The following is a 25,425-nucleotide window of genomic DNA, read 5'->3' as shown; positions in this document are numbered from 1 at the left end:
CCTGGTTTGAACATAGAAGGAGAAAAGAAAGAAAAGGCAGTCATAAAAATGATAGAATTACCCCAGTAACTGTGTGCGCAATTTAAAGCGAGTTAATAAGTTGAGGGTTGTTAAGCGCCCTTGTAATCATACTTGAGCGACACCAGCTCCTTCTCCGGGTCGACACTGCCCATGACCATCTTTGAAATCAAAATAATCGCATAGACCACCAATGGCAAGTACCCCATTCCGGGCCACACAGCTTCACTTTTTGTTCTGCCTATTACCCAAGCCATCAAAATCAAAACAACACCTAGACCTATATTTAGGAAAGGTAGGTAAGTTTCAAGCGGCGATCGCGTCTCGACGTAGCTGAATGAGCTTCTGCGCTGTCGCGGTCGCCCACGAGGAACATAAGGAACATCGTCTACCTCGTCCTCCTCGTCGTCGTCAAAGACACCGGAAGAGTCTCTTGTTGACAGCGATGGTGGGCGTGTGGGTCGCGGAGTTTTGGGCCGTGCCCAGTTATCGAGGAAAGGAATCCCTGAAGATGCGGGCGGATGGTGGTGTAGTAAGTATGCCGTTGAGAATAGAGATGTTAAGCTGAGAAGAGCTAGCATCGTTGTAGGGGGGTTTATGAGAGCTGGAAGGTAGGGGATGGTGGCAAGTAGGGGGATGGCCAGAAGGAAGCGACGGAACTGAAGATCACGGGCAGCATTCTCGGCGGCCAGTTGGTTGATAAAGTCCTCTTGCTCTGTAGATTACATCAGTTGTGATCAAAGTATGTTGGGATTGCCACTGTACCTTGCTCATCAAGAGCTTCTGGCTGTGAATCTGTAGAGTCCTCCTCTGGATAATGAAATGTACGCCTCAAACGGGCGGTTGTGCCGTGCTGATTCGGCATTACGGTGTCTATTAGTGAGAAGTATCTTATAGGATATGAAGAAACAAATAATAGAAGAATAACACGACTACTGGCGAAGAAAGGGCACTGTTTGTGGTATGAGACGTCGTCGTCACAAGAACACAATGTCCACGGGTTCGAAGTGAGGCTCAGCGTCATGACGCCACAAGAGATGGGAATGGCCCTTGCCCCACCTTCTCTTTTGAGAACATCGAGGGTCGGCGACCGGCAGCAAAATTTGGCCGATGCCAATCCAATCGAATTGAGCCTCAGCTGATCGACCACCATTAGGATTAATTGATTCGATCACGAGAAACCTACAGCGAAATCAACATGTCGCAACAACTAGCGCTTCCTCGGCTTGTCCGTAGGAGACTTGCGGCTGTCTTAAAAACCAGGACTGTCACATTGAGACCTGCTCAAAGAAGATGGTCAACTCCCGCGCCCAAGCCTGGCGATGGGCCTATGATGTCGAGGAGGGCAGACAGAGAGCTCCCGGGTACGAAAAATTAACATGGACATAAGACAGGATTTATGCTAATTTTCTCTAGATATCTCTGATGTGACATTTCGCTGGCGCCGCACATTCCCCATCTTCCTCCTCATCGTGGCCGCTTCGTCGGTCGCCATCTTCAACTACCAAAAGATGTCATCACCCGTCGTCTCATCGACTCTCTACGCCCTGCGAACCAATTCCGAGGCCCGAGCTCTTCTCGGAGACGAGATCTACTTCCGACATCAGATTCCTTGGATCCATGGCGAGATGAACCAGTTGCACGGCCGCATTGATATCTGGTTCTCTGTGCGCGGCACAAAGGGCGAGGGTGTTATGCGCTTTGCCAGCAACCGACCTACTAGCAAGGGATTCTTCTCGACTACAGAGTGGAGTCTCACTATGGCAGACGGCACAAGGCTGGATCTTCTGGACAGCGGCGATCCTTTCAGGGCGCTTGTCGGTGGTGGAGGGGATGACTTGCCTCCGCTAGAGGATGATGCTCCTACAAGAGGATTCCGAAAGCAAGTTGAATACAAGTGAGGCATATCGAGACACCCGTGGCGAATATAGGAGGAAGGCATTATTGTAAAAATGAATTTGATAACCCTGGGTACTCCGGTTGTAGTCGAATCTGTACAGTAGTAGATGGTGTGTGTGTATAATACAAAAAGCCCGCTTATGATCTCCCCCCTTTTGTCATACGTAGTACAAAACGTCTCATACATTCCATGGTACAATCATTGATCTCTTAGCTGTGCCTCTTCTCTCTTGTTCTTGAGTTGGAGATGCTTCTCCCGTGCCGCCTGGAGTTTCGCCTCGTGATCGGGGTGTCGCTCTATAAGGGTCTTGAGAGCAGCCTCACGATGAGGCTGGGGAGGCGCCTTTCGCTTCTTGGAGTCCTGGATACGGACGACACGGCCCTTGGGACCGGCAATAGGTCCACCAACCAATACAATTCCCAATTCGTTATCCACCATCATGACCTTGAGGTTCTGGACCGTCACGAACTCGTTACCCATGCGACCAGGCATCTTCTTGCCGGGCATGACTCGACTACCACTGCCCTGCGAAGGACCTGTTGTACCGATTGTTCGGTGGTTCTTGGAGTTACCGTGGGAAGCTTCTTGACCGGAGAAGCCGTGGCGCTTCATACCACCAGCGAAACCCATACCCCGCGATCGGCCCTTGACGTCGACATACTGTCCCTTCTTGAACCAATCGGGCAGAATTTGAACACCGACGGGCAGCAGACCATCCTTGTCTCGGACCTTGAACTCGGCGAGCTCAGCCTTGGGTGCAATGCCCTTGGCCTCGTAGTAACCCAGCAATGGGCTGGTAACGTTTCGACCGTCACGCGCACCCTGACCAATCTGCACAGCCCAGTAACCGTTCTTCTCTCGAGTCTTGTTGGCGACAACCTGGACCTGATCGAGCTGGAGAACAGTGCAAGGTACACGAGTCTTTCCAACAAACATACTCGTCATGCCCTTCTTAACAGCGAGAACTCCAGATCGTAGTGGCGTAGTGTTCTCTCGTCGCTTCAGAGCAGCAGCGGGACCGGTGGTGAGGGCAGGAAGACCGGAAGAAGGCTGATTGAATCGCTTGTGCTTGTTACGAGGAGGAGCCGTAGTCCATCCGTTCTTTACACCTCGGGTGGCTGTGAGCGGGAGGAGGAGAGGACGGGCGGCGACGGCGCATGGCCGAGGGAGGGCCAGACGAATTGGCAGTCGGGGAGGCATTTTGTTTGCTGGCGGCGAGGTCGACAAGTGTCGAGAAGGGAATTGATGCCGCCGTGGGTTAGGGTAATATGGTGGCCGATCGAATGGCGTTGGATCGGTTGATAGTGGTGAAAGATTTTGGGCCAAGTTGAGATACTGGAGAGCTTTTGCAAGGCCCGGAGAATTCCCGGCTAGCACGATTGAGCACTATAATACCGGGCATGAATGAGAACGACCAGTGCAAGTTACAGTGATTTAATAAAATTTGATCATATAATTCTTTCAGAGAAAAAGTTGATCTTTGGCTCTATTGATGGTATTTTTTGTTTACTTTCATTTCTAATTTTGATGGTGGTTTGTGGACTCAAGTGTCTGCTCGTCTACATTCCAGGCCCTCTACCTCCAATCTCACTTCCCATCTGATTCACATTCGTGCCCTTGAGTTTATGGTCACCCGGGTTAGCAGCAGCCTCGTAGATAATGTTTGCAGGCGCTCTTCCAAGTTGTGTCCATTCGCCTTTGAAACCGATGTAGGAAATGCGTGTGACATCCTCGTCGCCATCACCAAAATTGTCAGCGAAGAAAAGCACAAGCTGCTGCACCTTGCCAAATAACGCTCGCTTCACAGGGATCTCTTGGAGGTCGCTTGTTTGAGAGAGTTCGAGGGTTTGAACGGGGTCTGATTCCTCAGCGGCAGCAAAGTCGAGGTCGTCACGGTTGACGAAGAGATGCAGAGTCTTGGGCGCAGAGGCGGAGGGGGATGTACGGATGAGGATCGAGTGGAGCTTGATCTGGGCAGTGAAACTGATATAAGTCAGTAATATGTACAGTGTGGCATTAAGAAGCTACACTTACGGTACTGTCATGAGAAGTTGCTCATCGACTTCACTCGCCAACTCAGGCTCAGTGCTCAGTCTTTCCTGCCAGGTCTTCTTGACAATTTGCTGCCCAACATCGCGGCTGGCCTCGTTAAGAGTCACGATGTGATCAAAGTTGATTTGACTGTAGAGGGAAAACTGCACGGCGGGAGCGATGTCGTCTGAGTGATCGTGTTCATGATGGTCGTGACCATGGCCGTGGCCGGAGTGTTCATCGTGGCAGTGAGACATGATTTGTAGCTGTGATTTATTGTAAATGTGTAATTCTCCAAAAGATGTCAAGGCTTACAGACTTTATGGTTCAGCTTCAAGTCGTGGTTGAAAGTTGAGTTGATGTAACTTGTAAGTCAAGTTAACTCATCCAATAGCGAGTACAATGACGTTTTTAGCACTGGGTCCTACCTACCTCTGCCACAGCGATTGGATCCATATCGTGAACAAACATCAAACATCACGTCTCACAGGTTTTGCGTAAGAACAAGGTTACTGCGCCAGCTCTATTGTATTGTGAGGGACGGAGTTTGTTTTTAACTTTTAGAATTATGTTGAACCACGGCAACAAAGGCAAAGTCGGACAGTCCAAAATCATATCCACCAATTAATTAAGCCATGTTTCCAGTATGACAATTATATGATAGTAACTAGAGATTTGATATATAGTGGCAATGAGCTTAGTCCAAACCCCAATAATGAATGGGCCGTTTGTGTTGATTTATCTGAATCCACTCTTCCTCTTGGGCTTTTTGGCCTTCTTCCTGTCCCCGAAAATACCTGATACCGGCTGGCTCATGGCAATCGAAGGCCCGAATATGCCTTGGCTCTGAGATGAGCTTGGTATTCCCTGCTGGCTCGACATGAACTGCGCAGGCATTGGTGGAGCTGGCATAGGCGGCAACTCTGCGGGATCTTCTCTCTGTGGACGCATTTGAGAGGATCGTGGTGGTGCACCGAGTCCTCCTGTCCGAATTTTCGACGACTTCTTGGACTTGGGTGTGGATTCGCCGCTTTGTCGCATAGTTGGTGGTAGTCTGTACTTTTCTGCGTGTGCCCTTCGCTTGCTTTCAATCCTCTGTAGTCGTAACTTTGCATCCTCAAACTTTCTATCGCTGGCAATGGCAACGCTAGAAATGTAGCCATCTGTTGTGACACCACGCTCGGTTGGCCAGCGCGACAAAACACTTGATTGTTTGGCAGTTTCCATCTTGTCCAACTGTAACGAGGGTGCGAGAAGCTGCAATCGCCTGATCGCTGCATCGCTGGTGATGTTAGATGTCGTGCTTGGAGGCGAGGAAGGAATGCCACCATCCGATGATTGTGATGACCTTATTCGCATCGCACTCGATTGTATAGGCTGTGGTTGCTCGTTCCCCTCTTGGCTTGCTGCCCCTAGAAGCGGTATATCTTGAACCATAACACCAGCTGTTGCTAGAAACATATCCTTGGCCAAGTCTGCTATCCAACCTCTCCTTATTTCCTCTTCTTCTTCAGGCAGCCTCCCTTCTACAGGGTCAAGCCAGAGATCGACATACGTTTGGTTGAGATGTGACAAACTGACAAGTTCTCGAATCCACTCCTCCGAAGTTTGTCTTCCTAGCTGTGTGACCACTGTTTGCCCATCATCGTCCAAGAACAAGTCAAGTATGTCCGGGAGCTCTGCTTTGTTGTAACTAGAAAGATCCATGGACCCTGTTTGGTCACCAATCTCTTTCCAAGTTTTTAGGGGGAGCCGTCCTTCCGCTGTGCCTTCTGCAATGTTCTCCTGAATAGCATAAAGAAGAACAGGAGGAATGTCGTGAACGTTCTCAGAGATAGCAATAAGAGTTCGCTGAAGATGTTGACACATAAAATCCAGTTTGAGGTGTACAGGCCCCAAGACTGCAGATGCCTCATTCTTCATGATATCTATTTCGTTAGATCGATCGTGGCGCTTTACGACCTCATTGATGTTGTCAGCCATGCCATCTGGAAGTACAAACGCGTTGCCCATATGTCGGAGAAATTGCTTGCGTTTTTTCCGCCATCGCTGCGCTTGGTCCGTCTTGGACCGCACGAGACGTCCAGTGGGTAGCGTAATTTGCATTTTGCGGTCTTTGACAGAAACACAAATGCAATACTGTACCCCTAGATCCTTGCTCAAAATGCTCCCTTGATAGAATTGAACACCTGCACGATAATAATCAGCTCCTGGGCCAGAGGACGGCTTTCCATCTTGACTGAGCTTGGCGGGGTTGATCTCTACCGACTGGATATCCCCTTGAACAGCATTACCCCGACTGGGCAGACTAAGAACATCGCGATGCCAGTATGGAAGGCCATTTTGCTTTGAATGCCCAAACCAATATGTTTGAAGCTGTCTATGGGTCGGAGAAAAGACAAACACCATAACAGCTTGTTGTTTGCCCTCGGTAGTAAGGCAGGTTGTCATACGCAACGCCTCTCTGTCCAGCAGTCGGGGGCAAGAAATCAAGATGGTCGGTTTTTTCGACGATGAATCCTCTTCTCTTCTCGTCGCAAATAAGTCAATCCAGTAAAGGGTCCGCATAGTCAAGACAAAGATGTGATTTTGGTTTGCGGGACTGATCTTGATATCAAGAATGGCGTCAGGCTTGGACTTTGGACGAGCTAAAAGCGATAGCTGTGGTAGAGCTATGTGCGATTCAAGATCGATCACTTCATACTTTTCTCTGTTCCATATCAACAAATGACTTGACCGCTTTGCCGACTCTTCAAACTCGTCGGCATTCTGCGATTCATCCTCCCAGAAACTGTCCACTTCGGCAGCACCGACAAAAAGAATCCCGTGCTTTTCTGCATTATGCTCTGTCGTGGAGGGAATTTCGTCTAGCAGCCCGTCTGAAATGTGCCCGAACTTACAAGACGATAGTCGAATTCTCGTTCTGCCTCCCAGGGTGTCCCATATGGACCAATATCCGCACTCGTCGACGATAGCAATCTGAGGTGATTGACCTTTGGAATTCGGGTTGAAGGCGACATCCATCTGCGCATTACCGCCGGTCATCTTATGTGAGATGGTCATGATTGGGTTGGGATCAATTCTTGATAGTCGAGGATGCTGAATATTAAGGTCGGCGGTAGATGACTGGGCCACCGGAATTTTGTGATACTCCGGGTTGAGGATAGTGGTCGAAGTCTGCTTCTGAACAATGAGCCAGCGGATGGCATCGTATCGTGACATGCTGGTTGCGAATTTGACTTGGGAAATCGGTAGGCCATCACTGGCCCAAATGGCTTCTTCCTCGGGATCATCGGGGTCAATCACAGAGGGTTGAAGTGTCGTGTGCTTGTCATTCCCCCACTGCCACTTTGATTGATCAACTCGGGCCAGTCTTAGTAGTTCTCCCGATTCCCCTGTAGCAGCTGCGAGCATCGGTGATCCTGCAACTCTCCACTGATCAGACACATTCGTCATCTGGCCGATGGAGAGCAGGGGTCGGTCGCTGATCTCCCCCTCGACCCTGGAGTAGCGGTTCATGTTCTCTTCCAGTAGTGTCGAGACGGCTGAATTGCCCATGAAGGCTTCAGGATGAGCCTGAAGAAGCCATCGTTTCTGAATTCTCCGTTCTTGCCAGAGATTGGAAGAGACCTCTGGAGATGGAGACTTCGAAGGCGGATACAGCTGTGCTGAAGACCCAATGACTTTAAAGTGCGGTGCTGAAGAGACTTGGTCAATATTTTGGGTGGGCGCAAGTGGTTGTTCTGAAAACTCACCTTCAGATGTAATGCGACTGGTATGAAAAGTGCCAATTTGAGTTGTCGCCTTTTCTGGAGGTAAATAAGTAAGTCTTCCTACGTGACCGTGAATCAGGTCCGTGAGTCGTCTTGTCTCAGCCATTTGGTCCGAGTATCGATTTCCAATGTATTAAAAATTTGGTCGATATTCCTTTCTTCATCGCGAGATGGACTGGTATAGGCGCAAGAGAGTCTCGAGCGGGAGTTTATTGTATTTGGAGCACTAAAAAGGCATCCTAATTCACATATGCAAACAGAAGAAATGTGACTGGAGCGCAGGCAGAAAAGCATAAATATGATAGCGATAGCGGTGAGTAAAATTGAATTCTGGGAAGAGAGTTAGTTGTTCTGCATTTTACGCGATGCGATATGAATTGAAGCTTTCGACGGCCCCACGTGGCGGTGCCATCTTGTTTGCGCCACACTTTGGTAGTCGACCGAGCAACGGAATTTCACGCTGTAAATACCTACAACCAAACACATGCATTAGATTAATGCCCGATTCGCATAATCAAGGCTACCTTTTTTTATGACAACCATTTCTTCGAATACCGTATTGCTCAATCTCTCAAAACATTTCATCGTTATTCGAATCACTCACAATGGCTACCGACTTTCGTTCCTCCTTTTCCGCAAGTATGCGACAGAGCATACCACCTGTCGGCCCCTCTGTCGCAAACCAATTACCCAATATCAACTTTGGTTTTGATGACCTCCGCGATCGCATGGCAAAGTTTACGGCCCGGTTCGATGCTTTTATCGAAGAGGGCCGTAAGCGGGTATTGGATGAGCGCAACCAATTTCGCATGAATGTTGCTGAGCTTCAAGGTATTACGCTCCAACTTTAACCATGTTCAACAGCGCATCGAATATCTGCTAACCGCGACACAGAGGATCAACGCATGAAAAAGCGAGATATCGAAATTGTTCAGACCAAGACCGCAACGCACCAGCAGACAATCGAGAAGGAAGAGGCCGAGACCCGCGAAATGGAGAGCGCCATCAACTCCCTCGCCTCTCAGCGCGACAACCATCTCTCCACTCGCGACAGCCTCAAGGCGGAAATTGCCCAGACACAAGCCGAGATCGATGCCCGACTTGCAGCCCAGCGCGAGTACGCCCAGCATCAGCAGTCCCAATCGCGCTTCAATGTACCCGAGCTGGATTTTTGGATCACCAACCTGTGTCTCAAGATCGAGGGCGCCGGCCACGATGACCGGCTCAAGTTTGTGTATACGCATATCGACGAGAAGGACTGGGAGCGGGAGGCTTGGTTTGAATTAGTGACCAGCTCGCGCGACTACGATGTGAAGCACTGCCGACCCAAGATAGAGAGAGAAAAGGTTGAAAAGGTTCTTGATAAGCTCAATGAAACGAGGGAGTTGGTGGTTTTACTCAAGGGGATGAGAGAGTTGTTTGTGGAGGCGATGAAGTCTTGACGAACTGAACGATTGGATTATACTGTTATGACCGTTTATGTGCGATAATGCTTTGTAAAAACGATAATTATACCCATATATGAAGTTGATCATTTTGCATACCATTCATTATTTACTTGGCAATGAAGTACCTATATATCATAAGTCTGCAGAATTGCCAATCTATACACAACAGTGAACATAGAGTCGGTGCACTAAAAGAGATCATTAAAAACCCATCAAGGCAGTGCTTCATCTAGGAATGTGTATACTTCCTTCTAAAGCGTTGTCTTTTTACAAGTCACAATTTCTATGGTGAATGTTTCATGATATGCACGCGTCCGCGTCTCCCCGCCATGATCGTCTTAGTTAGTAGCTACTAAGGGAATGTAAATCTCCACATCCACTTCCCTCTCTTTCACACTCCATAATTCAAACTCCCGTCAACAGCTATCATGCCCGAACCCGACAAACACGCTGCCGCGCAACAGGCTGTAGATATTCTTCATGAGATATCTACGATTCTAGTACGATAGCTTGCTAATTATATAACCATTATTATTAGACTACTAATTGGTGTTATTGCAGAACTGCCATCTTGATCGTCGCACTTTGTCTATCTGCATCTCCATGATTGAGCGCGGTGTGAACCCGGAGGCTTTGGCGGTATGTTACAATCGTAATCGATTAGACCGCAGTTCATACTGATGAGTGTTGTGCGCATATAGCAAGTTATCAAAGAACTTAGACAAGAGGGACAGCGGCTAGAACAACCTGCCGCTGCAGCGAGAAGACGCTGATGCGCTCAAGGTTATGGGCTTGAAATGGGTTTGGCAACGGCTGGACACGAGACACATGGAAACACGGTTATGGTAGGCGTTCACGAGATATTGTATTTCACTTTATAGTCACAGACAAAGTCACAATCGGTGTGAATAGAGAGCTTGGTACAGAATTCATATGCGTTTATGTATACAAAAAGCCATGCTACCCGTTGGATCCAATTTCAATCACGGAGATCACCAAAAAACTGAGCGCCCAAGATGCAAGCCACCTGTTCCATGTCCCCTCATAAACACGTAGTCAAGCGGTCTCCAACTGGTATCTCATGCCCAGGTTGATGCACCCATTCTCCCAAAACGCCTTGCAGAAATTCAACACAGTCCGGTTGCATAGTTGTGTGACGGCATCAAACTGTGATACCAAGGAGCACTCATCGATGTCCAAAAAGAACGATATCGTTATCATCGTCTTCGTCTTCATCATCCTCCTCTTCTTCAGCATCAGATAGCGCGTCACTGAGGTCGTCCAACTCAGAATCCTCGTCATTATCCGACGCATTGGCACGGTTTCGGCTTCTCCAGAGCCCCAGAATGTCATCCTCGTCTTCTTCGTTAGGTGGCAGATGCGACATGATGGAATCAAAGCCCAAATTGCCTGGTGATACCGATCTTGCGACTCTGTCAGGCGCACGGAATTGGGTCTCGGCTGCATGAGATGAGTGCCTTCGCCTATTTCCTACTGCGACACCTCGGTTGCCGCTAATTGAACCAGAAGGCTCTCGTCCACTTTCCACCACGGGCTGCCCCTCGTCATTCATAGATGGTTGTGCTGTCGACCGATCACCCCCAATAATATTCAGCTCCACTGTATTATATGACCGACATATGGAGCATTTCAGACCTAACCAGTGATACCTAACTGTGCTTCTTCCAGAACAGTCATTGCACAATATAACGGCGGTGGTATCCCGGAATTCTGGCGGCATCGGCTGAGTCTGGATGGCAACATCCAGATTTCGGAACTGGCTTTCCATATTCGTAAGGCTCTTGTTGCAAATCGGGCATTTGTATGATACTTTCATGTGTTGTTCATAGCACTTCTTATGGATACTATGACCACAAGGCATGAAGACTACAGGCCGTGGAGAAGTAAAGAGATATTCACCACAGATAGGACAGTCACATTCTGTTGACCGCTCAATACACTTGTGGGAGCCCTCAATCGAGGTAGAAATACATGCACGACAAGTCTAATCAGTGTCAGCAATCTGTATCATATAGGCCGTAGCTGCCTTCTCACCTTGCAATGGAAAAAGTCCTTGCCGAGACCCATGCCCCGACGGCAAATGCCACAGTCGTTACAATGATAGATGGGCTTGCTTTGGCGATTTTCCCACAAGTGGCAGATATCACAATAATAATAAGCGGATAATTCACCGCATTTAATGCACATATCTGATGCCTTCTGCGGCGTTGTACAGAGCATACAGAGCATGTTTTTGGTCTCTGTACGAATGAGATTATGGTCCTCGTTCGCATCGTGACAGAAACGGCACGTATACCATTTCTTGCAAGTAAAACATTGGAGCTTGACGTTTCGTTCATAGTGTTGGCATCCAAGAGGCTGTTCCGATTCTTGTAGCACATCAAAAGGCTCCACTGGTGTCTCACTGCCATGTCGCTTCGGCGGCTTCACTGGTACGAATGTTGGGGTTTTATCCTCCTCTGTCAAGACGAATGTCTCTTCCTCGGGTTGGTTCTGCCAGAACATGGACGGGCGTGACGATGGAGATTGCGAGAGTGGCTGATCTAAGTTGCCGCCATTCTCAAGAATCTTTTTGACAATGGGAACGGCCTTTGAAGACGTATATCCTTCCAACAGAACATCGTGGATTAACCTCGCCTTTTCAGACTGAGGTATATCCTTGCCATTGATTATATGTATACGAGAGCGCAACTCTCGCATGCCATCATCTTCCGGAATTCGACGGGAGCTGAGCGGGCTCAAAGCTATTCCGATGTGATCGCGCGGGGGTGAATCTTGAGACATGATTGGCACTGGCTCGGGTTCTTCAACTCTTGTTTCTAAGGTCGAGACGCTGAGGGGTCGAGTGAGGGGAGAGTCAACGATCGGCACGGGTGCCGGGTCGGGCGCGGATATAGATACAGGCGAAGAGACAGGACTGTCGGCGTGACTAGAATCGCTTACTGCGTCGGCATGTTCGGTCGAGTCGCCTCCATTGCCAATGAAGGTAGATCGTGAGATTTCGGAGAATCGACGAGCTTGGCGCAGGACAGGATTGATGAGAAAGTCGGAGACGAGGGAAGACATCAAGCAGGTAGGTAGGTAGGTAGCACTGGAGGCTTAAAAGGTTAAACCAAGAGGAGGGGAGGGCCTGAGCGGCAGTCAGATCCGATAGATAGTACCTAGGTAGCGATACTGTACGGGCGCACTAAAGTAGACGTATTGATTATTGCGCCGAAGTTGGTACAGTACAGCCAAACGGAGGGTAGGAACGACAGCGAAAGAAGAGGTAACCTGAGAATGCCAGAGTCAAGTTGTCGTAATATTGGAACCAAAGAGGAGTAACGGTACACACAGGTCTAACGCCTCGGGATGACGAGAGACTGGAGAAAGCAAAGAGTCTCTACCGGCGTCTCTGGTCTAGCTTGAGCTTTGAACACGGCTTGAGTGGATGACATAAGGCGATTCCGTCGCCAGTGACATTGATGTAGTGGAGTTTCCCGGATAGCGGAGCCCGTGATGCTGAGAAGGGGGAAGCGAAAATGGGAGTGGAAGGGACCGCTTTTTGCATGTGACTGTGTTGAACCCGGGGTCATATGATGATGATGGTTGATCAATAGAAAGAGGTTGTTACATTTGCAATAGACTCGAATACAGTCAAGCAAACCCAATGCGAAATACACATTGTTTGCAGTGAAGCCACCAAGTTTCCTAGCTCCGATCACGGGAGCGACCAAAACCGCATGTTGTCGCAACCTGAATCAGTCGAGGATTCGGATATAGAGTGACATTGGTGGGGAACCTGAACGACACACAGCACATAGATATGGGGAGCAAAGGTATCGACATGGGCAATAGAAAAAAACAAACCCAAAATGAGAATATCTATCGAAATTGGCGGTCAAGATTTGAATGATCGCTCGAGCCAGCTGTACAAGTACGGCGCAGTATGAGCAGGCAGGCAGGCAGGGTCTTTTTAGAGGCCAGGCCTTTGCTTCGCTAGAATATCTTTTCTGAATCCAAGTTTGGTAGATTATTCGTAAAAGGGCAATGACAATATTGTGAAGCATTGTGATATAAGCAATACTGGTGATAAAAAACAGATTTTAGCTAATATGCCACGAAAAACGTCATATACCCGATGATCCGGTTTCGTGGTTATATATGCCACTCTCTCCTTTAAAAATTTTTCCTAAGTAGGGCTATTAATGCCTTACGCTATATATATATAAAAACTTTAATCTTTATTAAAACTACTAATACTTGTAATCACAAGAGATTATAGCGATTATATAATATAGTAAGAGGTTAAATATATAATTAAGTTTAATTATTTATAATATTAATAAAGCTTTTACTTTAGCTTTTTAATTTTATATTAAACTCTTAACTATATATATAAATTTCTTTATCTATAGACTTTAACTTAAATAGAGTTTCTTATTTAAGCTATTATAGCTAGAATATATTAAAAAGCTATTACTTAGAATATTTATATTTATTTTTAATAGTTTAAATAAGAACTTTTAATTCTATAAATTATAATATATATTAATTTATTATATTTTAAAAAGTAATTTATTTTTCTATAAAGCTAATTTTATCTTTAATATAATAATATATTATATTAAGTTATTATATTTCTTATTAAATTTATTATAAATCTCCTTAAGGGATAAAAGGCTAGAGAGTTATAGAATTTTATAGTTAAATATAGTTAATACTATATTATCTTTAATTAATAGTAATTATTCTATAAAGATATATTTTAACTTTTTTATTATAAAGATATATAGACCTTAGAATTAAATTAAGATTATATATAAGGCTTTAATAATCTAGCTATAAGTATATTAAAAATACTATATATATTACCTAGCTATTAAGCTATTATCTTTTAGCTAGATTATAAGGTAATATATAATTAATATTATAATTATAATTTAAATTAATTTAGTATATTATATAGATAGTTAAGGTAAAATAATTTATATTTTTTTTTCTAGTAATCTTATTAAGTAAAGAAAAAAAAAATATATAATATTATTATAATTTTAATAAAGCTTTTATTCTTTAATATAGAGTTAACTTTATTAAATCTTATTAAAAAGTATAGCCTTATAGCCTTATAATATTATTTTATTACTAAAGTTTACTATTTTTAAGTATTTTATTTCTTTATAAAATAATTAAAATCTCAGTTATATATAATAAAAACCTTAATAATACTAATAATTATATTTATTACTATATTTAATTAAAGGCTAGGTACTATAGGCCTTAATATCTCTAGCTTATTACTTATAAAGTAATAAAAGAATATTAAATAAATATTTACTTTTATAAATAAATTAAATATATTTATTATTTTTATTAAAGGTATTTAATATTAAAGTAATTTTTCTTAAAAGAAGTATTTTTATATAAATAATCTCTTTATCTCTTTTTAAGCCTTAAGTAACCTTGCCTTTATTATTACTTTAAGAAGTATAATTATTACCTTTTTTTCTTTTTCTATTTTTTATTTATATTTACCTTTATATACCTTAGATTAACTTATTTTTAATAAAGACTTTTATATTATACTTTATAAGTCTTTTTTAATTTATATTAAAAACTTTTTTATTTAAATAGCTATTAAATTATATTAATTTCTAGCTATTAAATACCTTTTTAATATTATTATTTAAATTTTTAATAATATACTTTAAGAATTATATTTAAAAAGAAAAAAGATTTAATAAACCTTAATAATTAGCCTTATATAAAGTGCCTTTACTTTTAAAGCCTTTAAACTTTAATAATCTACTTTAAATACCTTAATAATAATACTATAAATATAAACTAAAGCCTTTATTTTTATTATTTCCTTAGTTTTACTTTATATCTTTAAATTTAATTTAGTAAATATATAATAAAATATCTCTAGAAAGAAAATAATAAAATATAAGCTTAATACTTTTCCTTTAAAGCCTTTTATCTTTATTACCTTAATAGCCTATAAGGCTCTTAAGACTTAATAAGCCTTATTTATTAAATTAATTACTTTAATAATTTAATTAAATTTAAGCTAATATTTTATTAAATAGGCTTAAAATAATTAAAAATAAATATAAAATTAAATTTTTATTACTTTTAAAAGTAATAATTAATTATTCTTTTAATATTTTATAGACTTTTTTACTTAGAAACTTAAACTTAAGGGACTTAAGCTTACTATTATAAGTATTAATACTTTTAAAAAGTATAAAATTAGCTATATTATTAAAATTACCTCTAGCTTTATTATTACTATATAGAATAAAGAGGTAAAAAAAGCTCTATTTAAAAGTAATATTAAGCTATATTAATACTTTACTATAGATTACCTTAATATCTTTAAAATTTAATATATAATATAAATATATAATATACTTAAGGTATTATTATAATTATAAATTAATAAAAATATATACTTTATTAATAATATTAAAATCTTTAAAAAAGTTATAATAAAAGAAATCCTTTAAGTTATTAGCTTATAACCTTATATAATTAAAGTTAGCCTTAAGTTTAAGATTAATCTTATATATTAATCTTAATATATTAGTTTTAAAGATTTAATTTATATTAAACCTTTTTATATCTTTAATAATAAGCTTATAATTAAACTTATTAATAAATTTAAACTTATATAATACTAGAAATATTAAAATTAATATAACTTAAACCTCTATTATAAAATCTTCTATTAAAATTATAATAAAAAATATAGTTATAATAATAATTATATTATAATTAACTATAAATACCTAGTTTATTATAGCCTTTATATTAATAATTTACTAGACTATCCCTTTTAGCTTTATTTTATAAAGAATAAAATTACTTATCTTATTAAAGATAAAACTATATAAACTAGGGCTACTTAAAGCTATCTTTTTAAAGATACTTTATATATAATAAATAAGAATATTATAGACTTTAATATAACCTTAGCTATTATTATAATAGTAGCTATTAATAAAGATATACTTAAGGATAATACCCTTAAGGAAATTAAATATTAAATAAATATATTAGCTATTATAATTAATATTAAATAGAATTTCTTATTACCTATATAAAATATAAATAGCCTCCTTTATTAATATAAATAAAAGTTTAAAATTAAATAAAAGATTTAAACTATATATTATATCTATTAATATAAATAAATCTAGCCTAGCTTAAATAATTACTTTTAATCTTACTAATTAAATTAAGATAAATATTATTCTTATTTAAGAACTATTTTATATTAAAAATAGCTTCTTTAAAATAAAATAATACTTTATTTACTTTCTTTACTCCTTTATATAATAATAATAAGGAGATTTTAATTATTTATAAGCTATTATATATATATAAAAAGATCTTACTAGGAATTATAAGACTTTTAACCTTTTTATTAAATTATATTATAATATAATTACCTTATATATATTTAATTAAATTATTATTAATATATATTAATCTTAAGGTAATTATAAAGTATTATAAATCCTTAAAAACTTTAATATTTATATATATATAATAATTATAAAAGACTTTAATACTTATTATTAATTATAAGAGCTAGGCTATATAAAGGATTTAATAAGGATTAAAGTTATTAACTAGCTTAATTTAATTAATTTTACTTTATTAAATAAGCCTAGGGAATTAATATATTAAAGTAATATAATTAACTTAATAATATTTAATACCCTAGGTATATAATCCTAAGTTATATATAAACTTTATATTATATTAAATTATAAAATAATCTTTATAATTATTTCTTTTACTTAATAGCCTTACTTTTACCTCTTTAAGTATAATATTCTAAAGATAAAATTATTAGATTTTACTAAATAAATTATAATAAATATTTACTTAATAAATATTTACCCTTAAATAAAGATAAAGCTATAATAAGCCTATTAAGACTTTATATTAGTCTTCTTTATAGCTAAGGAATTAATTAAAACCTTATATTAAATAAATAAAAAGATTATAAATTAATAGACTAAAGAAATAAGTAAAGCTTACTTTTATTAGCTTATAGTATATTAAAGTATTTACCTTAGTATATAAAATAAAGAAAATATTTATAATATATTTATTTAAGTAATATATAAAGCTAAAAATAATTATTTTATTTATTTTATTAATAATATTAAATTTAATAAAGACTTATATTAAATATTTAAATAAAGATTCCTTAAATCTTAGTTTATTAACCTTCTTCTTTAAGGAAATAATAATAAAACTATCTTAAAGCTTAATACTAAGGTATAATTCCTTTATATTAAATTACTAGAATAATCCTTATATATAAGTAATCTATTAAATAAACTCTTTATTATCCTTAAGAAATTACTTTTTTAAAATAACTTAATTATTAATAAAGAAATTTAATAAGCTTTAATAATAAGTAATATTATTTTTAATATTAATAAAATAATAATAAAAATAATTAAAATAATCTAAAATACTATTAAGCTAGTTTTTTATAGTATTATATATATTTATATTAAGCTTAACTATAAGCTTAAGGAATTTAAATTAATTAAAATTATTATAATTTTTAAAGTAAAATAAGATAGCTTTATTATTAAAAAATAAAAATTAATTTCTTTTTTATTTATTATTATTAAAAGAGTCTATTACTTACTTATCTATAAAATAATAAAAATAATAATCTTTTAATAAGTCTTAGCCCTTAATATAGTAAATACTCTTAATAAATACTTATTAATAGATATTATAATAGCTTTAACTTATAATATTAAAAAAGCCTTTATAAAAAAGAAAGTTTATATTTTAATTATCTTTAATATATAAAGTATTTTTAATACTATTATTTACTATATCTTAATTAAGAGACTTTAAAAATAAAGCTAGCCTTAATATATAATTAATTAAATTAACTTTTTTATAAGAAATTAAAAAGCTTATATAAAGTATAAAACCTATATTATTATTTTTACTTTACTTTTAAATAGTTTATTTTTATAAGGCTTACTTATCTTATTAATTTTATATTTATTATATAAAGAATTAATTAATAAGCTAACTAGTAATTAATATAGCTATATTAATAATTAAGCTATTCTAGTTATTAGAAATATATTAAAGGAAATTATTAAAAGTATATAAAAACTCTTTAATAAATCTATTTCCTAGGGGTTAAATAATAGTATTTTATATTCCCTAGAGAAAATTAAAATATTTTACTTAATATAAGTAAATACTAAGCTTAACTTTAATTATATAATAATATATAAAATATATACTATTTACTTAAAGAATATTATAAAATAGCTAAGGATTTATTTTAATTATAAACTTATTTTTATAGTATATATTAAATATAGAATTAAACTAATAAAATAGGTTATTAATTATATTTAAAGACTTTATAAAGTAATATAAAGTATCCCTTTTACTATAGTCTATAAAGCTATTATTATAATATTTTTATTAAAACTTACTTTTAAATATAAATTATAATACTAAGGCCCTATAAAGCTAGGCTAAAAAAGAATAAGTTTATAATAGCTTAAAACTAGCTTTAATATTAAGGGAAAGCTTAATTATATATAAATTACCTTAAATACTGCTTTTTATATATATATTTCTATATAAAAAATAACTTTAATTAATATCCTAACTAGAGAAGCTAATATATTATTAATTAAATAGATATTTAATTAATAATAAAATAAAATAATTCTAAGGCTAGGTATATTAAATATAAATTACTCTTTTATTAAGAGAATTAAAAGTAAATATATATTAATATATAAGAATAAAGTTAAGCTTATTATACTGCTTATATATATAACCTTTACCTTAAACTTTATATACTTAGTTTCTATAAAAGAACTTTATTTCTTTTTTCTTTTTTATATAAATAAAAAAGATAAAATTACTATTTTTAATACTTAAGTATTTAATTATACTTATACTTAAATTACTATCTATTTTAATAAATTATAATTTACTATTAATAGATACTATAAGACTAGATATAAATATACTATATATTATAGGCTATTTCCTTAAACTAAGGTTACTTAATTACTATAGAATATAGAAGTATATAATACTAAGGCTATAAGTACTTTAAAAGGACTTTAAATTGCCTTTAAATTATAAAATAATAATATTACTAATATTATAGTATACCTAGATAATTAAGCTATAATTACTTTAATTTATAGTAAAATATTACTTTTTTTATATAAAGAAATTATTAAGATTTAAAGCTTAATAAATAAAGACTTATAAATATATATTTATTAATATCCTAAGTATATAAAAGTCCTAGGTAATAAATTAGCTAATAAACTTATTAAATAAAGTATTAAAATAAAACCCCTTATTAAATAAGCCTTAATCCCTATATATATATTTTATAAATATAAAATATAAAAAAAATACTAAGCTATATTAATAAAATAGTAAATAGTAAAAAGATATAAATTATATATAATATATAACCTATTTATTTTAATTAAACTTACTAAAGAACTAGCCTTTAATAAATATATTTTATATTATTTACTTATAATCTATAGTAATTATAGTAATTTTACTTATTATTATAAATAATTTAAATATAATAATACTATAATTAAATACTAATATAATTAGCTTAAATCTTTACTATATATATTTTAATATTAAAGGATTTATTCTTTTTAAGTATTTACTTACTTTTTTATTTTTATTTAATTACTATATAACCTAGAATTATAATAAGAAATATATATAAAAATAATTATTAAAAATAACTTTTTTATAAAGTAATATATAAAATTTTATATATTAATATAAAATAAGAATCTATATTAATAAATATATATTTTCTTTAAAAGCTAAAGCTATAAATATTAATAATATTAAACTATAAAGATTTTCTCTTTATTTATATACTTTAGCTTAATTTTATTATATTCTTTTTATATTAATTACTATTTAATTAAATAAATCTAGCCTAAAAGTCTTACTTTTTAAATAAAGTTATAATATTATATTAATATCTTTAATACTTTTAATTAAGGCTTATTTTTATTAATATCTATAAATATTAATCTTTTAATTTACTTTATTTTTATTTTATTTACTTATATTTTATATCTAGTTTAAGATAATATATATATTAAAATAAACTAGCTTTATATTAATATTAATTAATATATTAAATTAATAGGCTTATAATATAATAGATATTAATATTTAATTTAATTTACTTTTAGATTTTTATATATATCTTCTTTATATATTTAAGCCTTTACTTTATATTTACTTTAATAGATCTATTTATATTAGAAATTATATATTAATTCTAGCTAGGATATCTATAGTAAATACCCTTTGCCGCTATTATAGACGCCCCGGCATTAAATAAAGACCACTACTACTACCACGTGGTTATACATGCCAAAACCCGTGGGTCCATGGCTTTTAGACATTGGCATGTGTCTCTACTATCAACAGCATACGCAATAACCATTGGCTTGGTGGCTGGGTTCCAAATTGAGGGCCCTTGAAAATGATATCGTCTGGATGTGATCCCACCTACATGTCGGTTTGTGTACGAATCGACTCAATACTTACATGGCTACTTTTTAGAACATTGATGATACCCCATATAGTGGAAACATTGGCGAACCTGAAACAACATCAACTTCGAAACCAAAAGAGATCGTCAATAGGCAAAAAGAAATGATCACGCTGGGGATCGAACCCAGAATCTTCTGATTCGTAGTCAGACGCCTTGCCATTGGGCCACGCGACCTTGGTTTTTGATAAAGTTTTTTGCACACGATGAATACATGTTGCTGAATGGCTGCAAGTTATAGCAGATGCCATGGACTGTTTACTGGAACGATCCTTGCTGGTGATTGCCCCTAAAACATTTGGTGCAACGCCGCTATCGAAAACGGACATGGGAGCTGAAGGGCCTGGGCTTGAGCTAGGCTGAAGTGGGGTACTATCGACTGGCCCGTAGCTGACGCCACGGGGAAGAATGTACGGGAGCAGCTGTTTAGCGTGATCAGTAGAGCATATGTGGCATTTCAGGGGACAGACAATCGTTCGTTCGTGTAGCAATATTCTTAGAACCACCAAACGCCAGTTCCCTTGGCTCAAGATATTCTTTTTTTGTCTCTTTTTTTTCTGACTCCTATTCGTTTTTCTAATCTGTGTTGTTCTTTTCATTCACAGATTTTTGCCAATCAGGCTTTCCCCTCTCCGAATTGGCAGCAGCTCCTTGGTTGAAGCTGGTGTTTCTCCCTTGAGTCTCGACAGCTCGTCCAATCTTTTTCCCTCTCCCTCTCGGCGAGCTTCGCCAACCACGCCCCTTTTGGTTTCCATCTTACATCATTTCTACAAACACCACGACCTCGACTTCGACCTCGAGCCGACATTATATACGATAATCAATCATGGCCGCCGCCGACAAGGCTGCCGTCGCCTCAGGCGCTGATCTGGGCGATGGTCTCAGACAGCGTCCAGTTGCTGGACAAGCCAACTTGCAGCCCCCAACTCCTCAGCCCGAGGACAACAAGAAGCTGGTTAAGAAGGTACTGTTACCACCACCAGCGAATTGAGCTTTGTCAATACTAACTGCCACGTAGGAGTCTTCGTTTCTCCAGACCCTCGATCGATGGGAGGTCGTCATTGCCCCGCTGATCTTTACACTCCTGGCTCTTTTCACTCGACTATACAAGATTGGTATCAGCAACATTGTGACATGGGACGAAGCTCAGTATGTCGAATCAACTTCCCCACGTCTCGAAAACTTGTATTGACATCCTGCAGTTTCGGCAAGTTCGGTTCTTACTATATCAAGCATGAGTACTACTTCGATGTCCACCCTCCTCTTGGCAAGATGCTTGTTGGTCTCTCCGGAGTCCTCGCTGGCTACAACGGAACCTTCGAATTCAAGTCTGGCGAGAAATACCCCGCCGAAGTCAACTACACCATCATGCGTATCTTCAACGCTGCTTTCGGTATTCTCTGCATTCCTCTGGCCTACTTCACTGCTCGCGAGCTAAAGCTTCGACGTCCTGCTGTCTGGCTGGTGACTCTCATGGTCCTTTGTGAGAACTCATACACCACCATCAGCCGATTCATCCTGCTTGATTCTATGCTTCTCTGCGGTACTGTAGCCACCGTGTTCTGCTGGTCCAAGTTCCACAACCAGCGTAACAACAGCTTCGACCCTGAGTGGTTCTTCTGGCTGTTCATGACTGGTCTCAGCATTGGTTGTGTCTGCAGTGTTAAGCTTGTCGGTCTCTTCGTTACTGCTCTCGTTGGTCTCTACACCATCGAGGACCTCTGGCGAAAGTTTGGTGACACCAAGATGCCTGTTGTAAGTGTTTTCGTAATCCATCTGTTTTCTATCGCTGACAAATTTTTAGACAACTCTTGGTGCGCACGTCGTCACCCGTGTTGTCGGTCTTATCGTCATTCCTTTCCTGATCTACCTCTTGTCTTTTGCTCTGCACTTCGCCATTCTCGACCGCAGTGGTCCTGGTGACGCTCAGATGAGCTCTCTTTTCCAGGCCAATCTCAAGGGTACCCAGGTCGGAAAGGACAGCCCTCTGGAAATTGCAATTGGTTCCCGCGCAACAATTAAGAACATGGGTTATGGTGGTGGCCTTCTTCACTCTCACGTTCAGACTTACCCTGAGGGCTCCAAGCAGCAGCAGGTTACTTGCTACCACCACAAGGACACCAACAACGACTGGTTCTTTTACCCTAACCGTCGGGAGGAGGATTATAGCCCCGAGGGCGATCTCCGATTCATTGGCGACAACTCTGTTATTCGACTTATCCATGCTCAGACCGGGCGCAACCTGCACTCCCACGACATTGCTGCTCCCATCACACGAGGCCACAAGGAGGTTTCCAGCTACGGTAACCTGACTGTTGGTGACGAAAAGGACCACTGGAAGGTCGAGGTTATTCGCGACTCTGCCTCTCGTGACCGTAGCAAGATCCGAACTCTCACCACCGCTTTCCGTCTCAAGCATGAGGTTCTTGGCTGTTATCTCCGAGCCGGCAACGTGAACCTGCCTCAGTGGGGTTTCAAGCAGATCGAGGTTACTTGCACCAAGGAGAACAACCCTCGCGACACCTACACCCACTGGAATGTTGAGGCTCACTGGAACGATAAGCGTAAGTTTTTATTGTGATGAGTCTGTTGATGAATACTAATTCGACATAGTCCCCCCTGCCGAGGCTGGTGTTTACAAGTCTCCTTTCTTCCACGACTTTGTTCACCTGAACGTCGCCATGATGACCTCCAACAACGCTCTGGTTCCCGATCCTGACAAGCAAGATGACCTTGCTTCCAAGTGGTGGCAGTGGCCTTTCCTCCATGTTGGTCTTCGAATGTGCGGTTGGGGCGATGACATCGTCAAGTACTTCCTTCTCGGCAACCCACTCATCTACTGGGGTTCTACTGCCTCTCTTGGTATTGCTGGCCTGGTCATCGTTTGGTACATCCTTCGATGGCAACGAGGTGTTAACGACCTCTCTGAGAAGGAAATCGACCACATTCACTACGCAGCCTTGTATCCTCTGGCTGGGTGGTTCTTGCACTACCTTCCTTTTGTTATCATGGCTCGTGTTACTTACGTGCACCACTACTACCCTGCTCTTTACTTCGCCATCCTCAACTTTGGTTTCCTTATTGATTGGTTCACACGCAACCGCAACAACACGGTCAAATCCATTGTGTATGGCGTCCTGTACACTGTCATCATTGGCCTCTACATCTACTTCATCCCTATCTGCTGGGGCATGACTGGCCCCCACAAGGAGTACAAGTACATGAAGTGGTTCGACAACTGGCGAGTCACAGACTAAGGGATTAATCATTTCTGTTGATTTGAGCAATCGCTTTTTCTCGATCGCATGTGTGTGATCTAGACAGAATGCCTTATGGACCACCATGTAGGCCTGTTTGTATTATTCGGTTTCGGGAATGTTTGCGAGGATATAGAATTGGGGGGTTCATGGAAAGGATAACTCGCATGGGCCGGCTGGCCAAGCGAAGCATGGAGAAAAGAAAAGACGAAACAAAGTCAGAAGAGATAACACAGCTACGAAGTGGACTTTGCGTCGGTAATGCAATATGAGTTTCATTTCTGGGGTTCTTAATCAAGGTGGCCTAATATAAGATAAGGCCGACGATGTATTATGCATTATTGTGTACAATCCATATTGAGCTTTTTCGTACACTTGATTGATAATGACGTGACGACGTTGCTGGCTGACTGGGTATCATGATCCGTCGTGCTTCTGTAGATTGTTGTCTCCCTCCTCTTTAGTTTGCCTCAATCTGTACTTTTAGCAGCACATGCCTCCTGTTGATTTGCTGGCATCGCCCGACAACTTGACCTGGCGATTTCCACCAGCCCCTGCGCCCTTGACTCCGGATCTCCTGTCGTTGAGATCGTACTTGCCAGCCTGGATATTGTTATATATTCTCTCTGCGACACGCATAAAAGCCTTTTCGACATTCTCGCCACTCTTCGCGCTCGTCTCGACGTACTCCATAACGCCATTGCGCTTGGCCCACTCCTCTGCCTCCTCACGCGTGACCTCCCGCTTGTTGTCCTCCTGTTGTGTGAGATCGGCCTTGTTGCCAACCAGAATAACTACAATGTCTGGCTCTGCGATCTGTCGCAGGTCATTGAGCCAGTCGGTGACGTGTTGAAAGGTCTGCTTGCGGGAAAGATCAAAGACGAGCAACGCGCCACTTGCGCCGCGGAAGTATGACCGGGTAACAGACTTGTATGTTTCTTGCCCCGCTGTGTCCCAGAGACTAAGCTTCATATGCTTCTGGGGTGTGCTTGAGGCGTCCCGTGGAGGTTCGGGGAGTCCATCCGATGTTTCCTGATCTTTATCTTCACCATCTGAGGCAGCGAGGGCACCGGGTTTCGAGTGAGGAGGACCGACGGGGACGATGCGCGAGCCGAATTCAACACCGATAGTGACGTCGTGATGGGGCGAAAAGCGACCTTCACAGAGGCGAATGGTGAGACTGGACTTGCCGCATCCTGAGTCGCCAATGCAGACGAGTTTGGCGATGTAATCCCACGGTGTGGTCGACATGGGAAGAGACTGAATGGGTTTCAACGGAAATTGGGTGGTAGTAGTAAGAAGTTCGTTGACAGGAGAAAGCGAGCGGGTTCGATTTGCTCAAGCTAAGACAAGTCAAGCACGTGCT

At 39.0% G+C, this 25,425-nt stretch overlaps 10 protein-coding genes and 1 non-coding gene across 11 annotated transcripts; 4 read left to right on the top strand and 7 right to left on the bottom strand.

Moving 5' to 3' along the window:
- Nucleotides 1-110: 110 nt before the first annotated feature.
- Nucleotides 111-883, bottom strand: FPOAC1_001655 (uncharacterized protein; the record flags this gene model as incomplete). Its single annotated transcript, XM_044846252.1, has 2 exons — nucleotides 111-733; nucleotides 784-883. 2 exons carry the CDS (start codon nucleotides 881-883, stop codon nucleotides 111-113), a joined length of 723 nt encoding a protein of 240 aa, XP_044712168.1.
- A 333-nt stretch (nucleotides 884-1,216) lies between these two features.
- Nucleotides 1,217-1,919, top strand: FPOAC1_001654 (uncharacterized protein; the record flags this gene model as incomplete). The annotated part of the gene is made up of 2 exons (XM_044846251.1): nucleotides 1,217-1,382; nucleotides 1,435-1,919. The coding sequence occupies 2 exons, from the start codon at nucleotides 1,217-1,219 to the stop codon at nucleotides 1,917-1,919; spliced, it is 651 nt and encodes a 216-aa protein (XP_044712167.1).
- A 197-nt stretch (nucleotides 1,920-2,116) lies between these two features.
- On the bottom strand, nucleotides 2,117-3,118 carry FPOAC1_001653 (uncharacterized protein; the record flags this gene model as incomplete). Its single annotated transcript, XM_044846250.1, has 1 exon — nucleotides 2,117-3,118. One exon carries the CDS (start codon nucleotides 3,116-3,118, stop codon nucleotides 2,117-2,119), a length of 1,002 nt encoding a protein of 333 aa, XP_044712166.1.
- Nucleotides 3,119-3,477: 359 nt separating this feature from the next.
- FPOAC1_001652 (uncharacterized protein) lies at nucleotides 3,478-4,206 on the bottom strand (the record flags this gene model as incomplete). Its single annotated transcript, XM_044846249.1, has 2 exons — nucleotides 3,478-3,901; nucleotides 3,953-4,206. 2 exons carry the CDS (start codon nucleotides 4,204-4,206, stop codon nucleotides 3,478-3,480), a joined length of 678 nt encoding a protein of 225 aa, XP_044712165.1.
- A 481-nt stretch (nucleotides 4,207-4,687) lies between these two features.
- Nucleotides 4,688-7,828, bottom strand: FPOAC1_001651 (uncharacterized protein; the record flags this gene model as incomplete). The annotated part of the gene is made up of 1 exon (XM_044846248.1): nucleotides 4,688-7,828. One exon carries the CDS (start codon nucleotides 7,826-7,828, stop codon nucleotides 4,688-4,690), a length of 3,141 nt encoding a protein of 1,046 aa, XP_044712164.1.
- Nucleotides 7,829-8,327: 499 nt separating this feature from the next.
- Nucleotides 8,328-9,164, top strand: SPC25 (kinetochore-associated Ndc80 complex subunit spc25; the record flags this gene model as incomplete). Its single annotated transcript, XM_044846247.1, has 2 exons — nucleotides 8,328-8,553; nucleotides 8,617-9,164. The coding sequence occupies 2 exons, from the start codon at nucleotides 8,328-8,330 to the stop codon at nucleotides 9,162-9,164; spliced, it is 774 nt and encodes a 257-aa protein (XP_044712163.1).
- Nucleotides 9,165-9,598: 434 nt separating this feature from the next.
- Nucleotides 9,599-9,943, top strand: FPOAC1_001649 (uncharacterized protein; the record flags this gene model as incomplete). The annotated part of the gene is made up of 3 exons (XM_044846246.1): nucleotides 9,599-9,670; nucleotides 9,732-9,809; nucleotides 9,872-9,943. 3 exons carry the CDS (start codon nucleotides 9,599-9,601, stop codon nucleotides 9,941-9,943), a joined length of 222 nt encoding a protein of 73 aa, XP_044712162.1.
- Nucleotides 9,944-10,356: 413 nt separating this feature from the next.
- Nucleotides 10,357-12,257, bottom strand: FPOAC1_001648 (uncharacterized protein; the record flags this gene model as incomplete). Its single annotated transcript, XM_044846245.1, has 3 exons — nucleotides 10,357-10,790; nucleotides 10,863-10,951; nucleotides 11,488-12,257. 3 exons carry the CDS (start codon nucleotides 12,255-12,257, stop codon nucleotides 10,357-10,359), a joined length of 1,293 nt encoding a protein of 430 aa, XP_044712161.1.
- Nucleotides 12,258-20,907: 8,650 nt separating this feature from the next.
- FPOAC1_001647 lies at nucleotides 20,908-20,979 on the bottom strand. The gene has a single exon. It is a non-coding gene; the product is annotated as a tRNA-Arg (tRNA).
- Nucleotides 20,980-21,628: 649 nt separating this feature from the next.
- Nucleotides 21,629-24,059, top strand: FPOAC1_001646 (uncharacterized protein; the record flags this gene model as incomplete). The annotated part of the gene is made up of 5 exons (XM_044846244.1): nucleotides 21,629-21,766; nucleotides 21,821-21,951; nucleotides 22,005-22,557; nucleotides 22,607-23,366; nucleotides 23,416-24,059. The coding sequence occupies 5 exons, from the start codon at nucleotides 21,629-21,631 to the stop codon at nucleotides 24,057-24,059; spliced, it is 2,226 nt and encodes a 741-aa protein (XP_044712160.1).
- A 483-nt stretch (nucleotides 24,060-24,542) lies between these two features.
- Nucleotides 24,543-25,310, bottom strand: FPOAC1_001645 (uncharacterized protein; the record flags this gene model as incomplete). The annotated part of the gene is made up of 1 exon (XM_044846243.1): nucleotides 24,543-25,310. One exon carries the CDS (start codon nucleotides 25,308-25,310, stop codon nucleotides 24,543-24,545), a length of 768 nt encoding a protein of 255 aa, XP_044712159.1.
- Nucleotides 25,311-25,425: the final 115 nt, after the last annotated feature.

Source organism: Fusarium poae, chromosome 1 (assembly GCF_019609905.1).
Source record: "Fusarium poae strain DAOMC 252244 chromosome 1, whole genome shotgun sequence".
Taxonomy (NCBI): domain Eukaryota; kingdom Fungi; phylum Ascomycota; class Sordariomycetes; order Hypocreales; family Nectriaceae; genus Fusarium; species Fusarium poae.
Note: the sequence above shows the minus strand (reverse complement) of the source record. Positions and strands in the feature narration are given on the sequence as shown.